Source organism: Sarcophilus harrisii, chromosome 4 (assembly GCF_902635505.1).
Source record: "Sarcophilus harrisii chromosome 4, mSarHar1.11, whole genome shotgun sequence".
NCBI lineage: Eukaryota > Metazoa > Chordata > Mammalia > Dasyuromorphia > Dasyuridae > Sarcophilus > Sarcophilus harrisii.
The window spans coordinates 346,783,150-346,802,233 of record NC_045429.1 but is presented as its reverse complement, the minus strand read 5'-3'; the positions used below and the strand labels follow the sequence as shown (position 1 = coordinate 346,802,233).

The 19,084-nt window shown below is 35.3% G+C and overlaps 1 protein-coding gene across 1 annotated transcript in view; it reads right to left on the bottom strand.

The window, feature by feature from the left end:
- The window catches only part of ANKFN1 (ankyrin repeat and fibronectin type III domain containing 1), a 325,952-nt gene that overhangs the window by 144,906 nt on the left and 161,962 nt on the right, over positions 1-19,084 (bottom strand). Inside the window, exon 4 of the mRNA XM_031966442.1 lies at positions 7,151-7,361. Coding sequence (XP_031822302.1) covers positions 7,151-7,361 — 211 coding nt within the window. The remainder of the gene's footprint in view (positions 1-7,150; positions 7,362-19,084) is intronic.

The window sequence follows — 19,084 nt, the reverse complement described above, 5'->3', positions numbered from 1 at the left end:
GAATTGACATCGTTGTCTTGACAACGGCTCAGATGTGTGACTATAAAATCATGGGACTGATTTTTTTTTTAAATAGACAGACTAGAATTTAGATTGTCATCCTTTTTAAAAGGAGTCATTTTAGGAGGTGACTCATTCTCTCCAATGATGCTGACTTTGATAAAAAATGTTTCTGGAGCTCATCTTTTGGAATTGCCTTCAGAGAAATGGCATGTTCTTGTGAATGATCCTTGTCAATGATGGCAAATATGTTCCTTGTTGTTGTTTTTTTCCCAATAAGGAGAAATAGTAAAAAGTTAACCACAGCTAAGCCGGCAGGATTGCCTAATCAATCCTAAAATCTAGTAAAATCTGGTCAAAATTTGTTAATCTTGGGGTCAAGGAAGAGGTACAGGTATAAAGTAATGATTCTAGTGTTCTTATGTAGTCCCCTATATACCTTTTAAGGGAATTTCAGATCATCCTTCAATTTGGAATCAGAGAATCTGGGTTCAAATCCCACCTTTGCCACTGACCTTGGGCAATCACTTGACTATTATGAATTTAGTTTTTTCATTTGTTAAATAATTGGGTTGGTTTAGGTGACCTCTTATCCCATCTTATCTTATCCCATAGCTACATTAACAATCATAAATCCAAAAGGATTTCTCCTGGCTGTCCTATGGATTAGGAGGGAATTCAGAAACCTAGCTGTCTGGCTGGTAGTTATAAGACTAGGGAACAGATACAAGTGAGATAAGAGAAGAAATAGATATCTTCTCCTTCCCACAGCTAGTAATCTCAAATTTATAGAATGTCACTTAGCAATGAAACCAGTAATCAGTAGAAAAAAAAAACCCACAAACAAAAACTGTGAACCTATAATGTGTCCTCGCTAAAGGGGTCATAATTGGAAGTATAAGTGAGATGGCAGTTTCTTTGCTCCAGAAGGAAGGGGAAGACATAGGGTACAAGGCAGAGATGGCTATTCCTTTCTCCCTTTCAATCTCCTCTAATGCTGTCAGATTTCATTGTATAAAATAGGAGGTGGTAAGGTTAGTGTGTGTATGGCTCTCAGCATTTTCCATTGCTGTGTCATTATTGTCTTCCTGCAGTGAAGTATAGAGCTTTTGGGGGACCAATGTTCCCAAGAGTAGCTGCAAATAATTGCATATTTCATCGACATGATTTTATAGGTATTTTGAGAAATAATATAATTTAGTGGAAAGAAAGTGGATTATCACATCAGAGAATAGAGATCTGAGTTCTAGTTCTGCTAGTATGTTTCAGACCCCCCAAAAGGTAATTTCACCTTCCTAACCCTCAGCTTCCTTTAAAAAAAAGGATTGGATTATGTCAAGTGTTCTTAATCCCTTTTAATATCATGCACCCTTTGTTAGTCTAGTGAAATCCATGGACTTCCTGGAATAGTGTTCTTAAATTCATAAAATAAACTATGTAGAATACCAATAGAAATCAATTACATTGGATATTAAGACCAAAATATGTTTTAAAAGTTCATTGATTCAGGTTAAGAACCCCTGGATTAGAGTCTCTCCAATACCCTTATTCAAGGCTGTGCCAAAGGTTATAATGTATGGTAATGGGAGGGAGGTGAAAAATCAGGGAAAGGACAGAATGTGAGGAAAAAAGGGAAAGATTTGTATCATAATTTTAGAATTGAAAGAAGTCTCAGTAGTCATGTTTTTTACTCTTTTTACAGATGAGGAAACTGAGGCCCAAAGACGTTAAATGAATCCTTAAGATCACAGAGACGAGTTGTCATTTGAACCCCAAACTTAATGTTCTTTTCCCTATACCCTATGTATTTATGTAAATGTGCATGTGTCTTTGCAGTTGGAAATAAGAACACACGTCTATAGGCATATATATATATATATATATATATATATATATATATATTCACAAATCCTTAAGGCCATCCATAGATACTAAGTGATTTTTTATAGGTCTAGACTTTCTTCAGTGAAGTGCCTTATAGACACCTACACTTGGGTTGCTATTCAAATATATTCTCTTATCCCATTAGATAGGGAGGAAATAAATAATTTCTATCCCAATAATCCTTGAAGAAGGAATTGTTTTGGTTGTTTTTATAAGTAATATGATTCTGCACTACTGGACTGCCACCTAGAGGCAGGAGGACATAAGAAGCAGTTAATAAAGATGACTGACTAACCAGAGGATTTGTTTTTTATGTATTTTAGTCATACACTTTAGCCTTGGGGACGAGTGTAGTTCTGAATGAGTATTTTTGGGGTTGTTTTCAGTAAATTCAGTAATTTCTATTGTTGAATTGTCCATCTCTCTATAGGACTGAAAATGAATTTCAGGCGAAAGTCTGGGATACTGGGTAACAAGTCATAAGCCAAGGTCTAGAATCAAAGGATTATTGAGTCAGAGTAGAAGAGACCTCCTCAATTATAGATAGGGAAAGTTAAGCTCAGGGTGATGAATTGTGACTGAGGCAATATGGTATCATGGAGAGAAAGCTGTGTTTAGAGTCAGGGCGACTGGTTTGAAGTCCCTCTTATCTGCATAGCATTGGGTAAATCACTTCTCTCTGAGCTTCAATTTTCTCATTGGAAAAGTAAGGGGATTGGACTGGATGACCTTCAAATGACCTCATGCAATGATATGATGAAGGTCACTAGGTCTCTGTATCTCAATTTGTATTGCTACGAAACGGAGACAGAACTATAAGCCACTAAGTTGTAGTCTGAAATTGCTTTCAGACCTTCAGATAAAGGATGCCAAATGTAATCATCCACACCCATAATATGCCTCTGTATCTTCCAGGGAACCATTTATGGCAGGTTTTCGTTTATCTGATTTTGATGGGAGGCCATGATTTTTCTCATGAGTGAGACTGCTGAATTGAGTTAAAACAGTTTGCCCACATTTGAACTTGATATAGAAAATGAACTGAAAATCCTAGAGAACAGATTACCTTACTCTATCCTGACCTTGCTCTAATTGGAACACCTTTGTGCAAAGAACAGAGCCAAGGGAAACATACTGTTGGATTCTAGCAAACAGAAAAAAAGGAGGGGAGTTGGGTTCAGTCGGGTGACTAAAGGCATCACAAATCTCATTTTCAATTGTGTTTGTGAGTTAGTTGTGAGTCTATTTTTTGCCACGATGCTAATTTTTTTCTGAGTTCATAAGAGTTAGAAGAGATTTCAGCAATCAGAATCCAAATTCTTCCTTTTTAAAGAGTAGAGACTTGAGGTTCTCCAGGTTAAGTGACTTGCCCCAAATCATATAGTTAATAAGTTTCTTAGGCAGCATTTGAACACTCTTAAGTCTAATGTTCTTTCCATTAAACTAGTTTGTGTGGTCTAATGGAGACAAAGGACTTATGCAACCTCTTATCAGTCTAATCAGCATGTGATCATATCACCAGGGACTATTCTATAGGGGGCCAAAGAGGATAGGTGACTACTTAACCTTTGTTTTGGCTTCAATTTTGGTGTTAAAGATTTGGACTTTTTAAAAATGAGGTTTAAATATGCACAAGGGGTTTGGTGTGGGGGGTGTCTCACTATTTTCATGGAAAGTGCAGAAGTCTCTGCAGCATCCAGGTAAGTAGATCTAATGTTTCATACAACCCACTGCAGGGATGGTAGTGGCAACATCTGGATGAATAGTCTCCTTGTTTCTTCACATAGAATGCTGCTCAGTTTGCATTCTCGGTATTCAGACCCATTGATTCTCCCTCCAAGCCCTCCCTTGCTGGTTCATTGGGAAAGATGTTATTGCAGAATAAATTTCATAGTGACAAAAATTCCCCATCCTTAACTTTTTTGTTTAATTCTACCTTTACAAGTTCATTTCTTTAAATCCTCTGCTTCCCTCAAAAAAGTAATAAACTCTTCTTGAAAATGTCATTCTTTTAGATTCAGTTTCCACTAAAACCAATTCCTCAAGTTTCCAGACAAAATAGGAGGAGGGTTATGGATTAAAGAAAAACAGAGATAAGTTTTTTTTTTTTAAATATGAGTTGTCCTATGTGCCTAGAGTGAGGAGTTTTTAAGGTAGAAGATATTGAAATTTGGGAGGAAACAAATGTTTCCACATTATCCACCCTGCACCGTTCTTTAGGAGTCAAGTGAGCCAGTGTTAGCTGTGTTTAACCCTTAAGAATACTACAGTAATGGAGTATTGAATAATAACCCGAGGGTTATTGTTTTATTTCTATCTTTGTATACCCCATACTTAACATGGGACTCAGCTTCTTGACAGGGCTTGCATGAAGTGGTAGTTACCCACTCTTTTTTCTCTGGTGAGATGGAGGACAACCAGATTTTATCATCCTCCCTGCCTTTATGCTCTGCAGAGCCTTGGCTGGCACTATCATAAAACCTGAGAACATCATCTTTGCCTTCTGCCTCTCTGCTGACTTTTTTTTTTTTTTTTTTTTTTTGGATTTCAGGACCTTTGCATCTATTCTACAGCTAAGCTTTCTTTTATATATTGTCTTCAATCAAATTGTAAAGTCCCTAAGAGGAGGGACTCCCTCTCCCTCCTTATCTCCCTCTTTCCCTACTCCTCCCTCCCTCCTTTTTCCCCTTCCTCCTTCCTTCTCCCTTTCTCTCTCTCTTTTTTTCTCTGTCTCTCTCTGTCTTTTTCTCTGTCTCTATCTCTATTTCTGTCTCTGGCCCTCTGTCTCTTTTTCTTTCTCTGTCTCTGTTTCTCTGTGTCTCTTTAGCTATCTCTCTGTCTCTGTCCCTGTCTTTCTCTGTGTCTGTCTGTCTGTCTCTCTTTCTATTTCTCTCACTCTTTGGTTTGTATCCCCAGAGTTTAGCACATAGTAAGTACTTAGAAAATGAGTGTTCATTCCTGAATTTGTCAGAGAAAACATAAAACAATGATTATAAGCCAATGTGGGCATTAAATGTCATGGGCTGTTTATAGTTCAAGTAAAGGCTTCTAGCTGGGCTTGATTCATTTCAGTGGAGCCATAGGTCATACATATTATGGTTTATAAACAATATACTTATTAGGCTTTCTCAATTGCTGCTGGTATTCTGTGCTCTATGGAATAGTGAAATGATAGCTGACATTTAAATTAAGACAGAGACATTTTTAAAAAAATATCTGACATTCATTAAGTCTGCTAAATACTTTCTAGGTATTAGCTCAAGTGGTCTTCACAGTCATATGAGGTAGATGCTATTATTATTCCTTTCTTAAGATAGGAGGAAACCGAGGCATGTAAAGATTAAAGTTTGTGCACACAAAGTTATATACTTAATTTGAAGCAAGATTTAAATCCAAAGTATTTTTGTTTGTCTGTTTTGAGACTGAATCTTCTTATCTTGCCCAGACTGAAAGTCCAGAGGTAGCTAATGGGCCTGCTCTCACTGCTGATTGATTTTGAAGGTTTGGCTTGCCTCTGTTTCCAAAATGGGCCTGGTTGAGCCCTTAGGTATCTTGGTGGTCCTTTGTTCCCAGGAGTTCACGTGTTAGAGGCAAACAATGCAAAACCAAATGGATCAGTTCACTACATCTTAAAATGTCATGCTTGATTGATCCACCAGATTCAACCTTCCACATAGTAGATATTACAGTCATGTTATACTATTTTCATGTATGGTCTTTCTGATATACAGTCTAATATATACTCCATTTTGTGATGGATGATTAATTGGACCTCTATTTTATTCCAATTAGTATTAATCAATTTCATCTGATTCCACAGAGGTAGTGATTTTAGCAATTGATTAGTATTATACTCACCTATCAATGTATATTTAGTCAGTCTAGTTTTTATCTTAAACTCTAAATCATAAGTTCATCTGATTGTTATGAATTGAATTTGTTTAATCAGAGGAAGCTTAACTAGAGGAGCTCCTTTATTCCTACTAGATGGGAAATCAAGTCCAGTGTGATGGAGATGACTCAATGATATGAAAAGTACTCCAGCTATTTTTGATTCCCCTTTCTCCTTTACCCCTCTATTGCCCCATGTAGGGAGATGGCTATAAGCACTTGGCCAGCAAGTGACAGTTTGCCAGCCCATGGTCTGCCTCTCTCCTATTGTCCAGGGTGGGATACTTTGATATCACAACCATCATCCCAGTCCATGAGTCTGCCCACTAACTCAGTAGGACCTCTTGAAAGAGCAAGACATGTCAGCTAATGGGATTTTTATGTGGATCCTCCTGGAAGATCAAGGTCAGAGTCCTCTTTTGTATCACCTGGGTCTCAAGCACTATTAAAAACTAAGACACTGGAGGAAGGGGGGCATCTCAAATTGTGGAGAAAATCTTGGCTCCTAATCATTAAACAGGGCCAGATTCCTTTAATAATTTCTTATTAGCTTAGAGTTCTGTCTCAGTAGTTTTTCTTGCAGATTGGACTTCTTTGGGCCCATGATCTACTGTGCCACATTGCCCCAACAAAAGAAATTATAGAAAGACCATGGAACAGAGGGGAAAAGACCAGGGTTTAAATGTTGGCTATTTCGCACTGCCTATGTGATGGTGGCCCAATTGCTTAGTCCTGATGAGATTTCTTTATTTCCAAAATGAGAGACTTGGCCTGGATGATGTTTGAGAGTCTTTTCCAGCTCTAAATCTATGATTCCAAGAATAGCTCATTATGGTGCCCATGTGCACACATACACACATATCTGCACATATGCACACAAACACAGATTCTCTGCTCCTTCATGTGACCCATGCCTTCTAGTATCACTTGGTGAAATCATCAAGAGCATTTAAAGCTCTGGAAATATTATTATGAGGAAGCTCCTTCCCTTTAAGAATCAGTGTACATGTTTGGCAATTGTCAGTGCTGTAAATTACCAATGCATATAACTTGTAAATAAAAATCTATTAAAATTTTTAAAAAAAGAATCAGTGTACACTATTTTAAAGCAACCCCTGATGCTCAGCTTGACAATGTCTCTTTCTATATCAAGTCTATTATTTTCAAAGGGTTTACACATGAAAATGTATTAAAGATTTTAAAATCAGTCCTCTTTCTTCACTTTCCTCATCTATAAAGCAAATAGGTAAGTTGCATTAGGTGAATTCTAATATCCCTTCTGGCGCTTCAGAAAAACTTTGAAAAACCTTTCTTGCCATTAAATTGACATGCTAAGTAGCAGCCTTACATAAATTCTGCTCTGAGTTTTACTTACAGTGTGGACTCTCTCTGGCACCTGTTTTCAGGAGAAGTCTTGCAATAGGCACATTGTTGGTCATGATAGCAATATCCAAAGGTGTCAAGCCTTCACTGTTAGGTGTATTTAAGTCTAGTTCTTCAGCAGTATATTGATACAGAAGTATCTGCACAGCATCCATGTCCTGCTGCTCCACAGCCTCGAACATTGCTTCATTGCCCTGGAAGTTCTGAAGGAGGATAAAAATACAAATCAAGTCAGCAGGGGAAGAGGACCTGAATTTGAATCTTACTTCTATGGCTTATTCTACCTATGTGAACTTGGACAAGTGCCTAAATCAATCTTGGTCTTACCTTCCTCACTGGTAAAGTAGGTTGGTTGCATTAGGTGAATTCTAATGTTCCTTCTAGTGGTCAACCCAAGTTATCAGTTTCTTAGGTTGGTGGATCATCATCATCATCATTATCCAGTATATACAATTACCCCTTCCACATTTCAGGGGTTAGGGGTATGATGTCCCCAAAATCTGGAAAATCCACATAAAATTGTTTTGCCCTCCCATATATAGAAGTTTGATTTTTCTCTTTTTCCTTTTATGGGATACTTGTAGTACCTTATTGTAAAACTGGAGTCAGTAAATAATGCTGTATACATGTTGTGCATTTCTGAGATTCTAAATCTTTTCTGGGTTGTGGGCTTCATATGTGTTTTTCTCAAACCCCACTCCACCCCCAAGTTCCCATTTAATTTCTTAAGTTGAACCTTGATATATCAGAACTGTGATGAGGGGAAATGGGATGTGAAAGGTATAATTGTAACATACAACTAATATCATAAATCATTAATATAATTAATAATTGAATATATCTTATATATAATTTAGAATTATAACTAAGGACTATAATGCATAACAGAAATACTAACCAATATAATTGATATTAAATTATATTGTATCACATATCATATTATATTATTATTGTTAGCTACAAAAATAACAAATGCAATAAAATAAAACAAATGTCATTATATATATTAATATTATAGTATCCATATAATGTTAGATAATCTCATCATTTTGATGAGGTAATTAAAGCTCAGCAAAGCTTACCCAGAGTTATACAGACAAAAGTGATTTGAGGGAAGGTCCTTTGACTCCAAATCTTTTGACTGAACACATTGTTCTTCATGCAGTACTTTAAAGTTTGTGAAACAATTTATATACATTCTTTCTTTTCAGCTTTACAACACTGCTGTTGTGCTAGGAACTACAATTGGTCAATAAGAGTTTATTGAACTCTTACTATGTGTCAGGTGCTGTTTTAAGCTTTGGAGATACATACAAAGAAAAGCAAAACCATGCTTCTGTTCCTTAGAAACTTGACTTTTAAGTGAGGAAGACAACATGCAAAAAAGATGTACATATAAGATATATACAATGCAAATGAGTGGTAATGTCTGAGGGAAGGTATTAGCAATGGTGATGGGAAAAAGGAACTTGAAAAAGTCATTTTCAGAAGGTAGGCTGAGTCCTGAAGGAAGCCTGGAAAGATAGGAGATAGAGATTTCACAGAGAGACTTGGGGAGGCTCAGTGACTTAGCTGTGGTCTTATGGATGACAAATGTCAGATGCGACATTTAACTTGGGTATTCCTCACTGCAAGTCTACTCCTTTGTCAACTATATTGTTTGTATCTTAGCTGGATCATTAGGCAACTGCTTTGTTGTGTGGGGAGAAACCATTTCATTGATCACATTTCTCTCTGAATTGTCTGGAATGGGATTCAATTGTGATACAGTAAAGATTTTTGAAGTCAATACTTTTTATGTTCACTGCTACATTGTTATCTTTCCATCATCAAGTAAAAGGCACTGACTGCTGGATCAATCTGTATGTTCAGAGGAGCTTTGATAAGTCTACATTATACAACATAATATGACCCAGGTAACTGACACTTAATGAAAGGCTAGGAGTCCAAAATACATTCACATAGAGAAAAACTATTATATAAGTTAGGCAGAGTCCCAGGCTAGTCAGTACAGACTTGTTTAATTCATCATGTGAATTAAATTTGGTAGCTACGTGTCCCGAGTCAGGAAGACCTAGAGTTCAAATCTGGCCTTAGACAATTACTAGACAAGGTCACAGACCTTGAGAAAGTCATTTAATTCTGTAAGCCTTAGTTTCCTACAGCTGGAGAAGGAAATGGCAATTATGTCTGTATCTTCACCAAGGAAACTCCAAATAGGGTTGAATTGGACATGCCTGAAAATGACTCAAAACAAAATTAAATGTATAATAATGGAACTAACTTCTACTCATATGGCAACCTTGACCCCCTCAATTCTGAGCCTTATGGGATCCCAAATCTTTAGATCCTCATAGAATTAAAGATGGATGGTACAACAGAGGTTCTTTCATCCTCTCTTCATAGTTAAGGTAATTAGACTAAGAGATGTTAAATATCTTAGCTAAATATTCAGGTAGTAGTCGCAGAGATGACTTTCAAACAACTACACCATAAGTGCCTCCAAATCTTGAGGGGAATACATTATATTTAGGGATTTTGGTGGCTTTATCGGAGGCACAGTAAAACATTGTTTATAGAATTAGGTGGCAGTGGCTGTCTGAATGGGTAACTCATGAGTTAACCACCAACAATCAATCAAAAAGTATTTATTAATTGACTATTGTATGCCAGTGCTAAGTACTAGGGATACAAATATAATGATTGAAGCAATCCATGTTCACTAGAAACTTATATTTTAATGCAGAAGATCAGTGCATATGTAAAGATTTAGAGAATAAATATAAAGGGAATAAATTCAAATATATACAAAGGTAAATATAAGGTTTTATATTTTCAAATAAATACAAAGGTAAATGTAAAGGTAGTAAATGCAGAGTTATTTGAAAGGATCCCCATTGAGTGGATCAGGAAAAGCTTCATTGTGGGGCTTAGATTGCATCTTGAAGGAAGAGAGAGATTTTGTGAAGCAGAGGAAAGGAGGAGATTCATTCCAGACAAGGGGCAGATGAAAGATGGGAGAAGGGAGATGAAATATTATGTGTGAAGAATAGAGAGAACAGATTCTACTTTCTTATCTGCAAAATGAAGGAGTTGGAATAGACCAAAGTTTCTTAAACTGTGGGCCACAACCCCATAGGGGTTAATATAACTGAATATAGAGTTGCAAAATTATAATTTATTATCAGTAAATGGTTGATTTGTATACCTATTCTATATACCTATATATTTGGGTTAGGTAAAAATTTCTTGGGTGAAATGCGGTCACAAATGGAAAAAATTTAAGAAGCCCTGGAATAGTCAACTGAGGTTTCTTCCAGTTCTAGAGCTATAATCCCAGGAAATGTAGTGGTGGTGGAGGCAAAAGGTATTAAGGAACACACAGTTTGGCTGGATTCAAGAAGACAGGAAGGGAAGTAATGCTCAGTAGGGTTGGAAAGCTTAATGTTAGGTTGTGAGGGACCTTAGAAGCTAAATAGAGGAGTTTATATTTGATTTTAGAAGCATTAGAATCCCACTAGAGCTCTTTGAGTCAAGGAGTGACATAGTCAGATTTGTGCTTAAGAAAAATTACTTTGGCAATAATGAGAAAGGTAGACTGGAGCAATGAGAAATTTGAAACAGTGAGGCCAATTAGGAGGTTGTTGAAATAGTATCTGAGAGGCTATGGAATCTAGAACACCATGGTTCCTTTGCGAGTTGAGAGAAGAGGTTGAATGTGAGCAATGTTGAGGAGGGAAAAATGGCATGTGTTTGGACAATGTTGTTCCCCTGAAGACGTTTCTAGAAGATTTATCATTCAGTTTAACAAGAGTAGACACTTACTATTTATAGAACACAATGAAATGCTAGAGGCACAAGATGGAAAAATAAATCCCTGCCTTCAAGGGGCTTACATGATTTTTTTTTTTTTTTTTTTTTTTTTTTGCTGAGGCAATTGGGGTTAAGTGACTTGCCCAGGGTCACATAGCTAGGAAGTGTTAAGTGTCTGAGACCAGATTTGAACTCAGGTCCTCCTGACTTTAGGGCTGGTGCTCTATCCACTGCGCCACCTAACTGCCCCCAAGGGGGTTACATGTTATTGAAAGAAATATGATGTAAACATAAAAGTAAATATTTTCTCAAGTTTTATTTAAATTTTAATTTATGAAATAAAACAAGAATTTCTATAATATAGTGTAATAAAAAGATTGCACATGAAATTGCAAATAAAAAAGGAAAAAAGAAATGTACATATAAGTAAATATGGCACATATAGACTAATTTCATAGGGAAAGGAGAATATTAAGCTCTGGAGGATGAGGGTAGGCCTCAGGGAGACATTTGAGTTGATCTTTGGATGAAGCTAGGAATTTAAGAGGTAGAAGTGAGAATACGGAACAATCCAAGTAAGGAAAATAGCTTATGAAACAGGGTGAAAGGTAGGAAACAACAAAGTCAGTTTGACTGGAATCCAGAATGCATAAAGGGAATTCAGTGGACTAGGTGGTTGGATACTAATTGGGATGGACCTTAAAGGTGAAATAGAGGAGATTATGCACAAGTCCATTGGGCAAAGTACTGGACTTGAAGAGAGGAAGACTTGAATTCAAATCCTCTTGTAGACATTTCCTGGTAGTGATCTGAGGCACTTAACCTCTGTCTTCCTAAGTTTCTTGCTAAGCACAGTGACTGTATCTATAGTTTTTGAAGAAGTATAAATAATGCAAAGCATTTGGCACAATAAGGAGGCCAAGGATTCCCAGAAATTATTTAGCCAGAAAACTCTTGACCTTTAAGCCAACTGAAAAATATGTAGCAGTCAAGAATATATTGATTTAAATTAGAAACTTATTTTAAAAACTTTAAAGAGGAGTATTACAAGAAATAATTTTCACAGTATAAAATAAATAAGGTGGTGAGTTATTCAATGGGTAAACACTCAGACACTTCCAGTCTTGTGACTCTGAACAAGTTGCTTAATTTTTTATATATGTTTTTATTTTTTATTGAAATTTTTTATTTTCAAAACATATGCAAGAATAATTTTTCAGTGTTGACCCTTGCAAAACCCTGTGTTTCAAATTTTCCCCTTCCCCCCACCACGTCCCCTAGATGGCATGTAATTCAATATATGTTAAACATGGTAAAATATATATTAAATCCTATATAGGCATACATATTCATAGAATTATCTTGCTGCACAAAAAAAATCAGATAAAAAAATGAGAAAGAAAATAAAATTCAAGCAAATCACAACAAAGAGAATGAAAATGCTATGTTGTGATCCACCCTAGTTCCCACAGTCCTCTTTTTGGATGTAGATGGCTCTCATCATCATAAATTCATTGGGATTGGGCTGAATCATCTCATTGTTGAAAAGAGCCTCATCCATCAGAACTGATCATCATATAATCTTGTTGCCATGTACAATTATCTCCTGGTTCTGCTCATTTCACTTAGCATCAGTTCATGTAAGTCTTCTCTCCAGTCTTCTCTGAAATCATCCCTGCTGATTGTTTCTTATAGAACAATAACATTCCATAACATTCATATACCATAACTTATTCAGCTATTCTCCAACTGATGGGTATCCATTCAGTTTCCAGTTTCTTGTCACTACTAAAAGTGCTGGCACAAACATTTTTGTACATATGAGTCTCTTTCTCTCCTTCAAGATCTCTTTGGGATATAAGCTTAGGAATATTGCTGGATTAAAGGGTATGCACAGTTTGATAATTTTTTTGAGTATAGTTCCAAATTGCTCTCCAGAATGGTTAGATCAGTTCACAATTTCCACCAACAATGTATTAGTGTCCCAGTTTTCCCACATCCTCTTCCACATTTTTCATTATCTTTTCCTGTCATCTTAGCCAATCTGAGAAGTATGGCTAGAAATAATCATGACTAGAATGATCTAGTCATGACTAGAATGTGGTTTCATATGATTAAAAATGTTTTCAATTTCTTTATCTGAAAATTGTCTGTTCCTATCAATTGGAGAATGGCTTGAATTCTTTTTTGTTCTTTTTTTTATTTAATAGCATTTTATTTACATGTTATATGTATGGGTAACTTTACAGCATTAACAATTGCCAAACCTCTTATTCCAGTTTTTCACCTCTTACCCCCTACCCCCTCCCCCAGATGGCAGGATGACCAGTAGATGTTAAATATATTAAAATATAAATTAGATATACAATAAGTATACATGACCAAACCGTTATTTTGCTATACAAAAAGAATCAGACTCTGAAATATTGTACAATTAGCTTGTGAAGGAAATCAAAAATGCAGGTGGGCATAAATATAGGGATTGGGAATTCAATGTAATGGTTTTTAGTCATCACCCAGAGTTCTTTCTCTGGGCATAGCTGGTTCAGTTCATTACTGCTCCATTGAAAATGATTTGGTTGATCTCATTGCTGAGGATGGCCAGGTCCATCAGAACTGGTCATCATATAGTATTGTTGTTGAAGTATATAATGATCTCCTGGTCCTGCTCATTTCACTCAGTATCAGTTCGTGTAAGTCTCTCCAGAGTGGCTTGAATTCTTATAAATTTGAGTCAATTCTCTATATAATTTTAGAAATGAGGCTTTTATCAGAACCCTTGAATGTAAAAATGTTTTCCCAGTTTATTGCGTTCTTTTAAATCTTATCTGAATTAGTTTTGTTTGTACAAAATCTTTTAAACTTAATATAATCAAAACTATCTATTTTGTGTTCAGTAATGATCTTCAGTTCTTCTTTGGTCACAAATTCTTTCCTTCTTCTCAGAACTGAGAAATTAACTATCCTATGGTCTTCTAATGTGCTTATAATATCACTATGTCTAAATCATGAACCCATTTCGACTATATAATGGTATACAGCATTAGGTGTGGATCAATACCTAGTTTTTGCCATACTAATTTCCAATTTTCCCAGCAGTTCTTGTCAAATAGTGAGTTCTTATCCCAAAAGCTGGGGTCTTTGGGTTTGTCAAACACTAGATTACTATAGTCATTGACTATTTTATCCTGTGAACCTAACCTATTCCACTGATAAATTACTTTATTTCTTAGTCATTACCAAATGGTTTTGATGACTGCTGCCTTATTATATTATATATTTATTTATAATATAAACTATATTGTTTTAGGTGTGGCACAGGTGGGCCACCTTCATTTGCATTTTTCATTAATTCCTTTTATATTCTTGACCTTTTATTCTTCCAGGTGAACTTTGTTATTATATTTTCTAGATCTATAAGATAATTTCTTGGGAGTTTGGTATGGCACTAAATAAATAGATTAATTTAGGTAATATTGTAATTTTTATTATATTCACTTGGCCTACTCATGAACACTTGATATTTTTTCCAATTGATTAGATCTGACTTTATTTGTCTGAAAAGTGTTTTGTAGTTGGGTTCATACAGTTCCTGACTGCCTTGGCAGATAGACTCCCAAATATTTTATATTATTGATAATTATTTTATATGGAATTTATCTGTATCTCTTGTTGTTGGAGAATCACTTAATTTTTGATTGTCTGACAAAATGGATCCACTGGCAAAGGAAATAGCAGACCAATCAAGTATCTTTGGCAAGAAAACCCCAGATGGGGTCACAAAGGGTTGGAAGTAGCTGAAATGACTGAACAACAACAAATAGAGTAAGTAGTTGAGGGGAAAGTGGATCAGTTTATCCTAAGCATTGGGCCTGGAATCAGGAATCCTGATTTGTAGATGACTCAGGCAGAAACCATATAAATGGAAGAAGAATTGCTAGTGCTTCTATGTAGTAATTCTTTTAATCACTGGTGATAATTGAATTAATACATTTGAACTCATTCTCTTAGGACCTAAGGCACTATTGAGGGAGCCGCATTAGCAAATATGATGTAATTAGGAAAGGTGAATAAACCTGATGGTATATAGTGAAAGTGTTGTTGATAAGAAAATAACTGAAAGGTCTTTAGCAACCAATTTTGAACCAAATAAATAATTTCAGAAGAATGGAAAAAATCACTTTTACAAAAACAACAGTAAACCCACAGTGAAGAAGATATCACCAACTATTGACCCATATATTTACTGCCTCGTGTGTATAAATTTTTTACTTGAAAAGCTTATGTACACATGCACTAAGGATTCACATAATGATAATTTGAGAAGGAAACAAGAGATTTTTGCACCCATTTTCATACTCATACAACTGAGGGATGTGATAAGTAAAATTCTCACAACATCTATTTTTGTTTTTAAAAAGGGATATAACTTGTAAGATTATAAAATAGTCATAAAGATTCTCCTTAGACAGAATATCTCACATAGGTTAAACTCACTCAAGACTCTAGAAAGATATAACCACTTTATGAAGATAACTTTGTTTAATGCTCTTCTGAGTGTATCAATACCAAGTGATGTATAAAATACTGATCTAATATTTATTAGGTGCTAGACATTGTACTAGATGTCATAAACACAAAGAAAAAGAAAAAGATTTGTTTCCTTCAGGTATTTTCCAGTGTTGCAGAATATTTTATGCAAAATCAAAATAGGGGAAATATTGTCCATAACAAGTTTCTCCAAATGCTCCTTTTGCAGATGGCATTGGACTGGTTTCTTCAACCTACTATACAACTTAGCTACCTTTAAAGAAACACAAAGCCTCCATACTGCAGGGTCTCAGGACTGTAAATGAGAACTGGAAGGAAACTTTTTTTGCATTATTTGAAATGGTATCCAAACCAATCATGGAAGACAGACATTGTTAAATTAGAATTATTAATAATATGATAGAATAATTATTAAAATTATTAAATTAGAAACAGAGAGGATTATAGATTTACAACCATCATAGTCCTTAAGACAGTTTGGTACAACCTCTTCATTTTACAGATGAAAAAATTGCGGTGGAGAAGCTAAATGAGTCACAGAAGATTATATGGTGAAAGACAATGCCAGGATCTGATTCCATTATCAACCAGTGGACAAATAGTTATTAGATATTTCCAATGGTTCAAATACATGTTAGGTGATGAGGATACAGGGACAAAAGTTAAAACTATAACTGATTTCTTTCATTCAGTGTATATGTAGGGATATACTAAATACACGCAAAGAAGATGTCAATCAATTACCTCTTATAAAGTACTTAGATTGTGCTGGGCACTGCTAAGCATTGGAGTTATAGGAAGGCAAAAAGACAGTCTCTCAAGAAGCTCATAGCCACTGCTATCTTTCAAGGATCAGGAAAAACAAAATGTAAAAATGTATATTGTGATAAACGTGTATATTTATATGTTAATTTTATGCACTATATATTTATAAATGTACAGTCCTCTCTCTGTGTCTCTTTTTCTCTTTCTCTTGCATAGTATGACAATCCATCTATTACTTTGGATAAACATTATAGATGGATAACAGACTTGCCATTCTCCCTTAAAGCTAGTGCCTTCCTTTTGTATTGAGTTGTGAATTCCTTGAGAATAGGAACTGTCTTTTAGTTTTTCTTTGTATTTCAGCTCTTAGCATAATGCCTGGCATATCATAAGCATTTAATAAATGCTTTATTTATCTGATATGTATTGTGTTTGTGCATATGTATAAGCTGTATCATCATTAGACTGTGAGTTCCTTGAAAGCAGCAACTATCTTTTGCCTTTTTAATATTCCCACTGCTTAACATAGGACCTAGCATACATTAAATTCTTAATAAATGCTTGTTGACCAACTAGATTTCATTTGTGATGATGCTTTCAAAATGATCTGAAGTTATTTCTTTCTGAAGAAGATTCTTTAAAAATGGGATTTTCCTGGTGATGCTATATATTAGGGAAAATCATAAAAGTCTTTGGTTTGTAAACACTAAAATAGCAAATGACTCAAAGGGCAATGTAAAAAATGATTAGTGGGTCAGTAGACTGCAGTATATTCCATCAATGACTTGAATGCAAGAATTTATGTGGAAGTCATAAGATTTTTAGGAAAGGGGAATCTTAGAGAACATTTCATGCAATCTTAACTTTACAGATCAACAGTAATGATATGACCAAAAAAAAAGAGATAGGAAGACCAAATATCAAAAGTGAAATATAATGGAGGGACAACTCAAGAGTTGTACTGCCAGGACTACAATATTAAAAGAATCACAGAAAGATCTCTTCTACATTGATTATAATCCTTTGTGGAAGATTTGCAGAAAGACATGAACAAGAACTATGCAGAATGAAACAGTATAGAAGGATCACAATTTATAACATTAGAACAAGTATCTTCATTGATTAGATCATGGAGCCAACTGTTGATGAAGCAGTGTAGTGCTTGCTTAAGATTCAAGTGTAGCCCTCTCAGATTGGCTAAGATGACAGGAAAAGATAATGATGAATGTTGGAGGGGATGTGGGAAAACTGGTACACTGATGTATTGTTGGTGGAGTTGTGAATGGATCCAACCATTCTGAAGAGCAATTTGGAACTATACTCAAAAAGTTATCAAACTGTGCATATACTTTGATCCAGCAGTGTTACTATTGGGCTTATATCCCAAAGAGGTATTGAAGAAGGGAAAGGGATCTGTATGTGCAAAAAAAGTTTGTGGCAGCCCTTTTTGTAGTGGCTAGGAACTGGAAATTGAATGGATGCCCACCAATTGGAGAATGGCTGAGTAAATTGTGGTATATGAATGTTATGGAATATTATTGTTCTATAAGAAATGACCAGTAAGATGAATACAGAAAGACTTGGAGAGACCCATATGAACTGATGCTAAGTGAAATGAGCAGATCCAGGGGATCATTATACACTTCAACAATAATATTATATGATGATTAATTCTGATGGACATGGCTCTCTTCAACAATGAGAGGATTCAAATTGATTAGTAATGAACAGAACTAGCTACACCCAGAGAAAGGACACTGGGAAATGAGTATGGACCACAACATAGCATTTATACTCTTTCTGTTATTGTTTGCTTGCATTTTTGTTTTTTCTTCTCAGGTTATTTCTTTCTAAATCCATTTTTTCCTTGTGCAGCAAAATAACTGTATAAATATGTGTATATATATAATATAATATAATATAATATATAGTATTTAACATGAATGGGACTATATGCCATCTAGGGGAAGGGGTGGAAGGAAGGAGGGGAAAAGTTGAAACAGAAGTTTTTGCAAGGGTCAATGCTGAAAAATTACCCATGCATATGTTTTGTATATAAAAAAGCTATAGTAAAAAAAGTTTAAAAAAAGATTCAAGTGTGGCAGTGAAGTACATCAATAGTCCACTATTTATTGGATTAGCTTTAGTTTTTAGGCTCATTTAAAAATCTGTTGTTCCTTTCAAATCCCTTGACATACACAGATAGTTGGAGCATGAGTCAGGCATAGTCAGAGATTAGGGAATATTTGGCAGTGTTGTATAGCTGTTAATTTTGACATTGGAGATGGAGGAACAAAGCAACTTTCATTTAGGGGATATTTGTCCACTGTAAGACATGAAACACTAGGCTAAATAGGAAAATATCACACAGTATCTCTGTCAAAATTGAGATTCAGCTACAATTCAACTATGAATCAAGCCTTCCTTTAAGATAAATTAGATTTGAGAAAACAAATTGGTTTAAAGCTTAAAGTGCAGTCAGATTGGGCTCTAGTGGAAAGATCCCTGAAAATAGTATCTAATGGATTTAAAATCACTTTTATGCCCTCTGGCTAGTAACTTAACCTTTCAGGTCCTCAGTTTCTTCATCTGAAATAGAAAGGGTTGGAATTAGATGGCCTTTAATGTCCCTTCCAGCTTGAAAGATGTTATCTTATAGTTTTATTTTTAAAATCATTTATTAAACAACTACTGCGTTCCAGGTATTATGCTAGGTACTTTCTGTTTTCTTATTTTTACCCTCCTAACAACTCTAGAAGATAGTGATATTATTATATGCATTTTAGAGTAAAGTAAA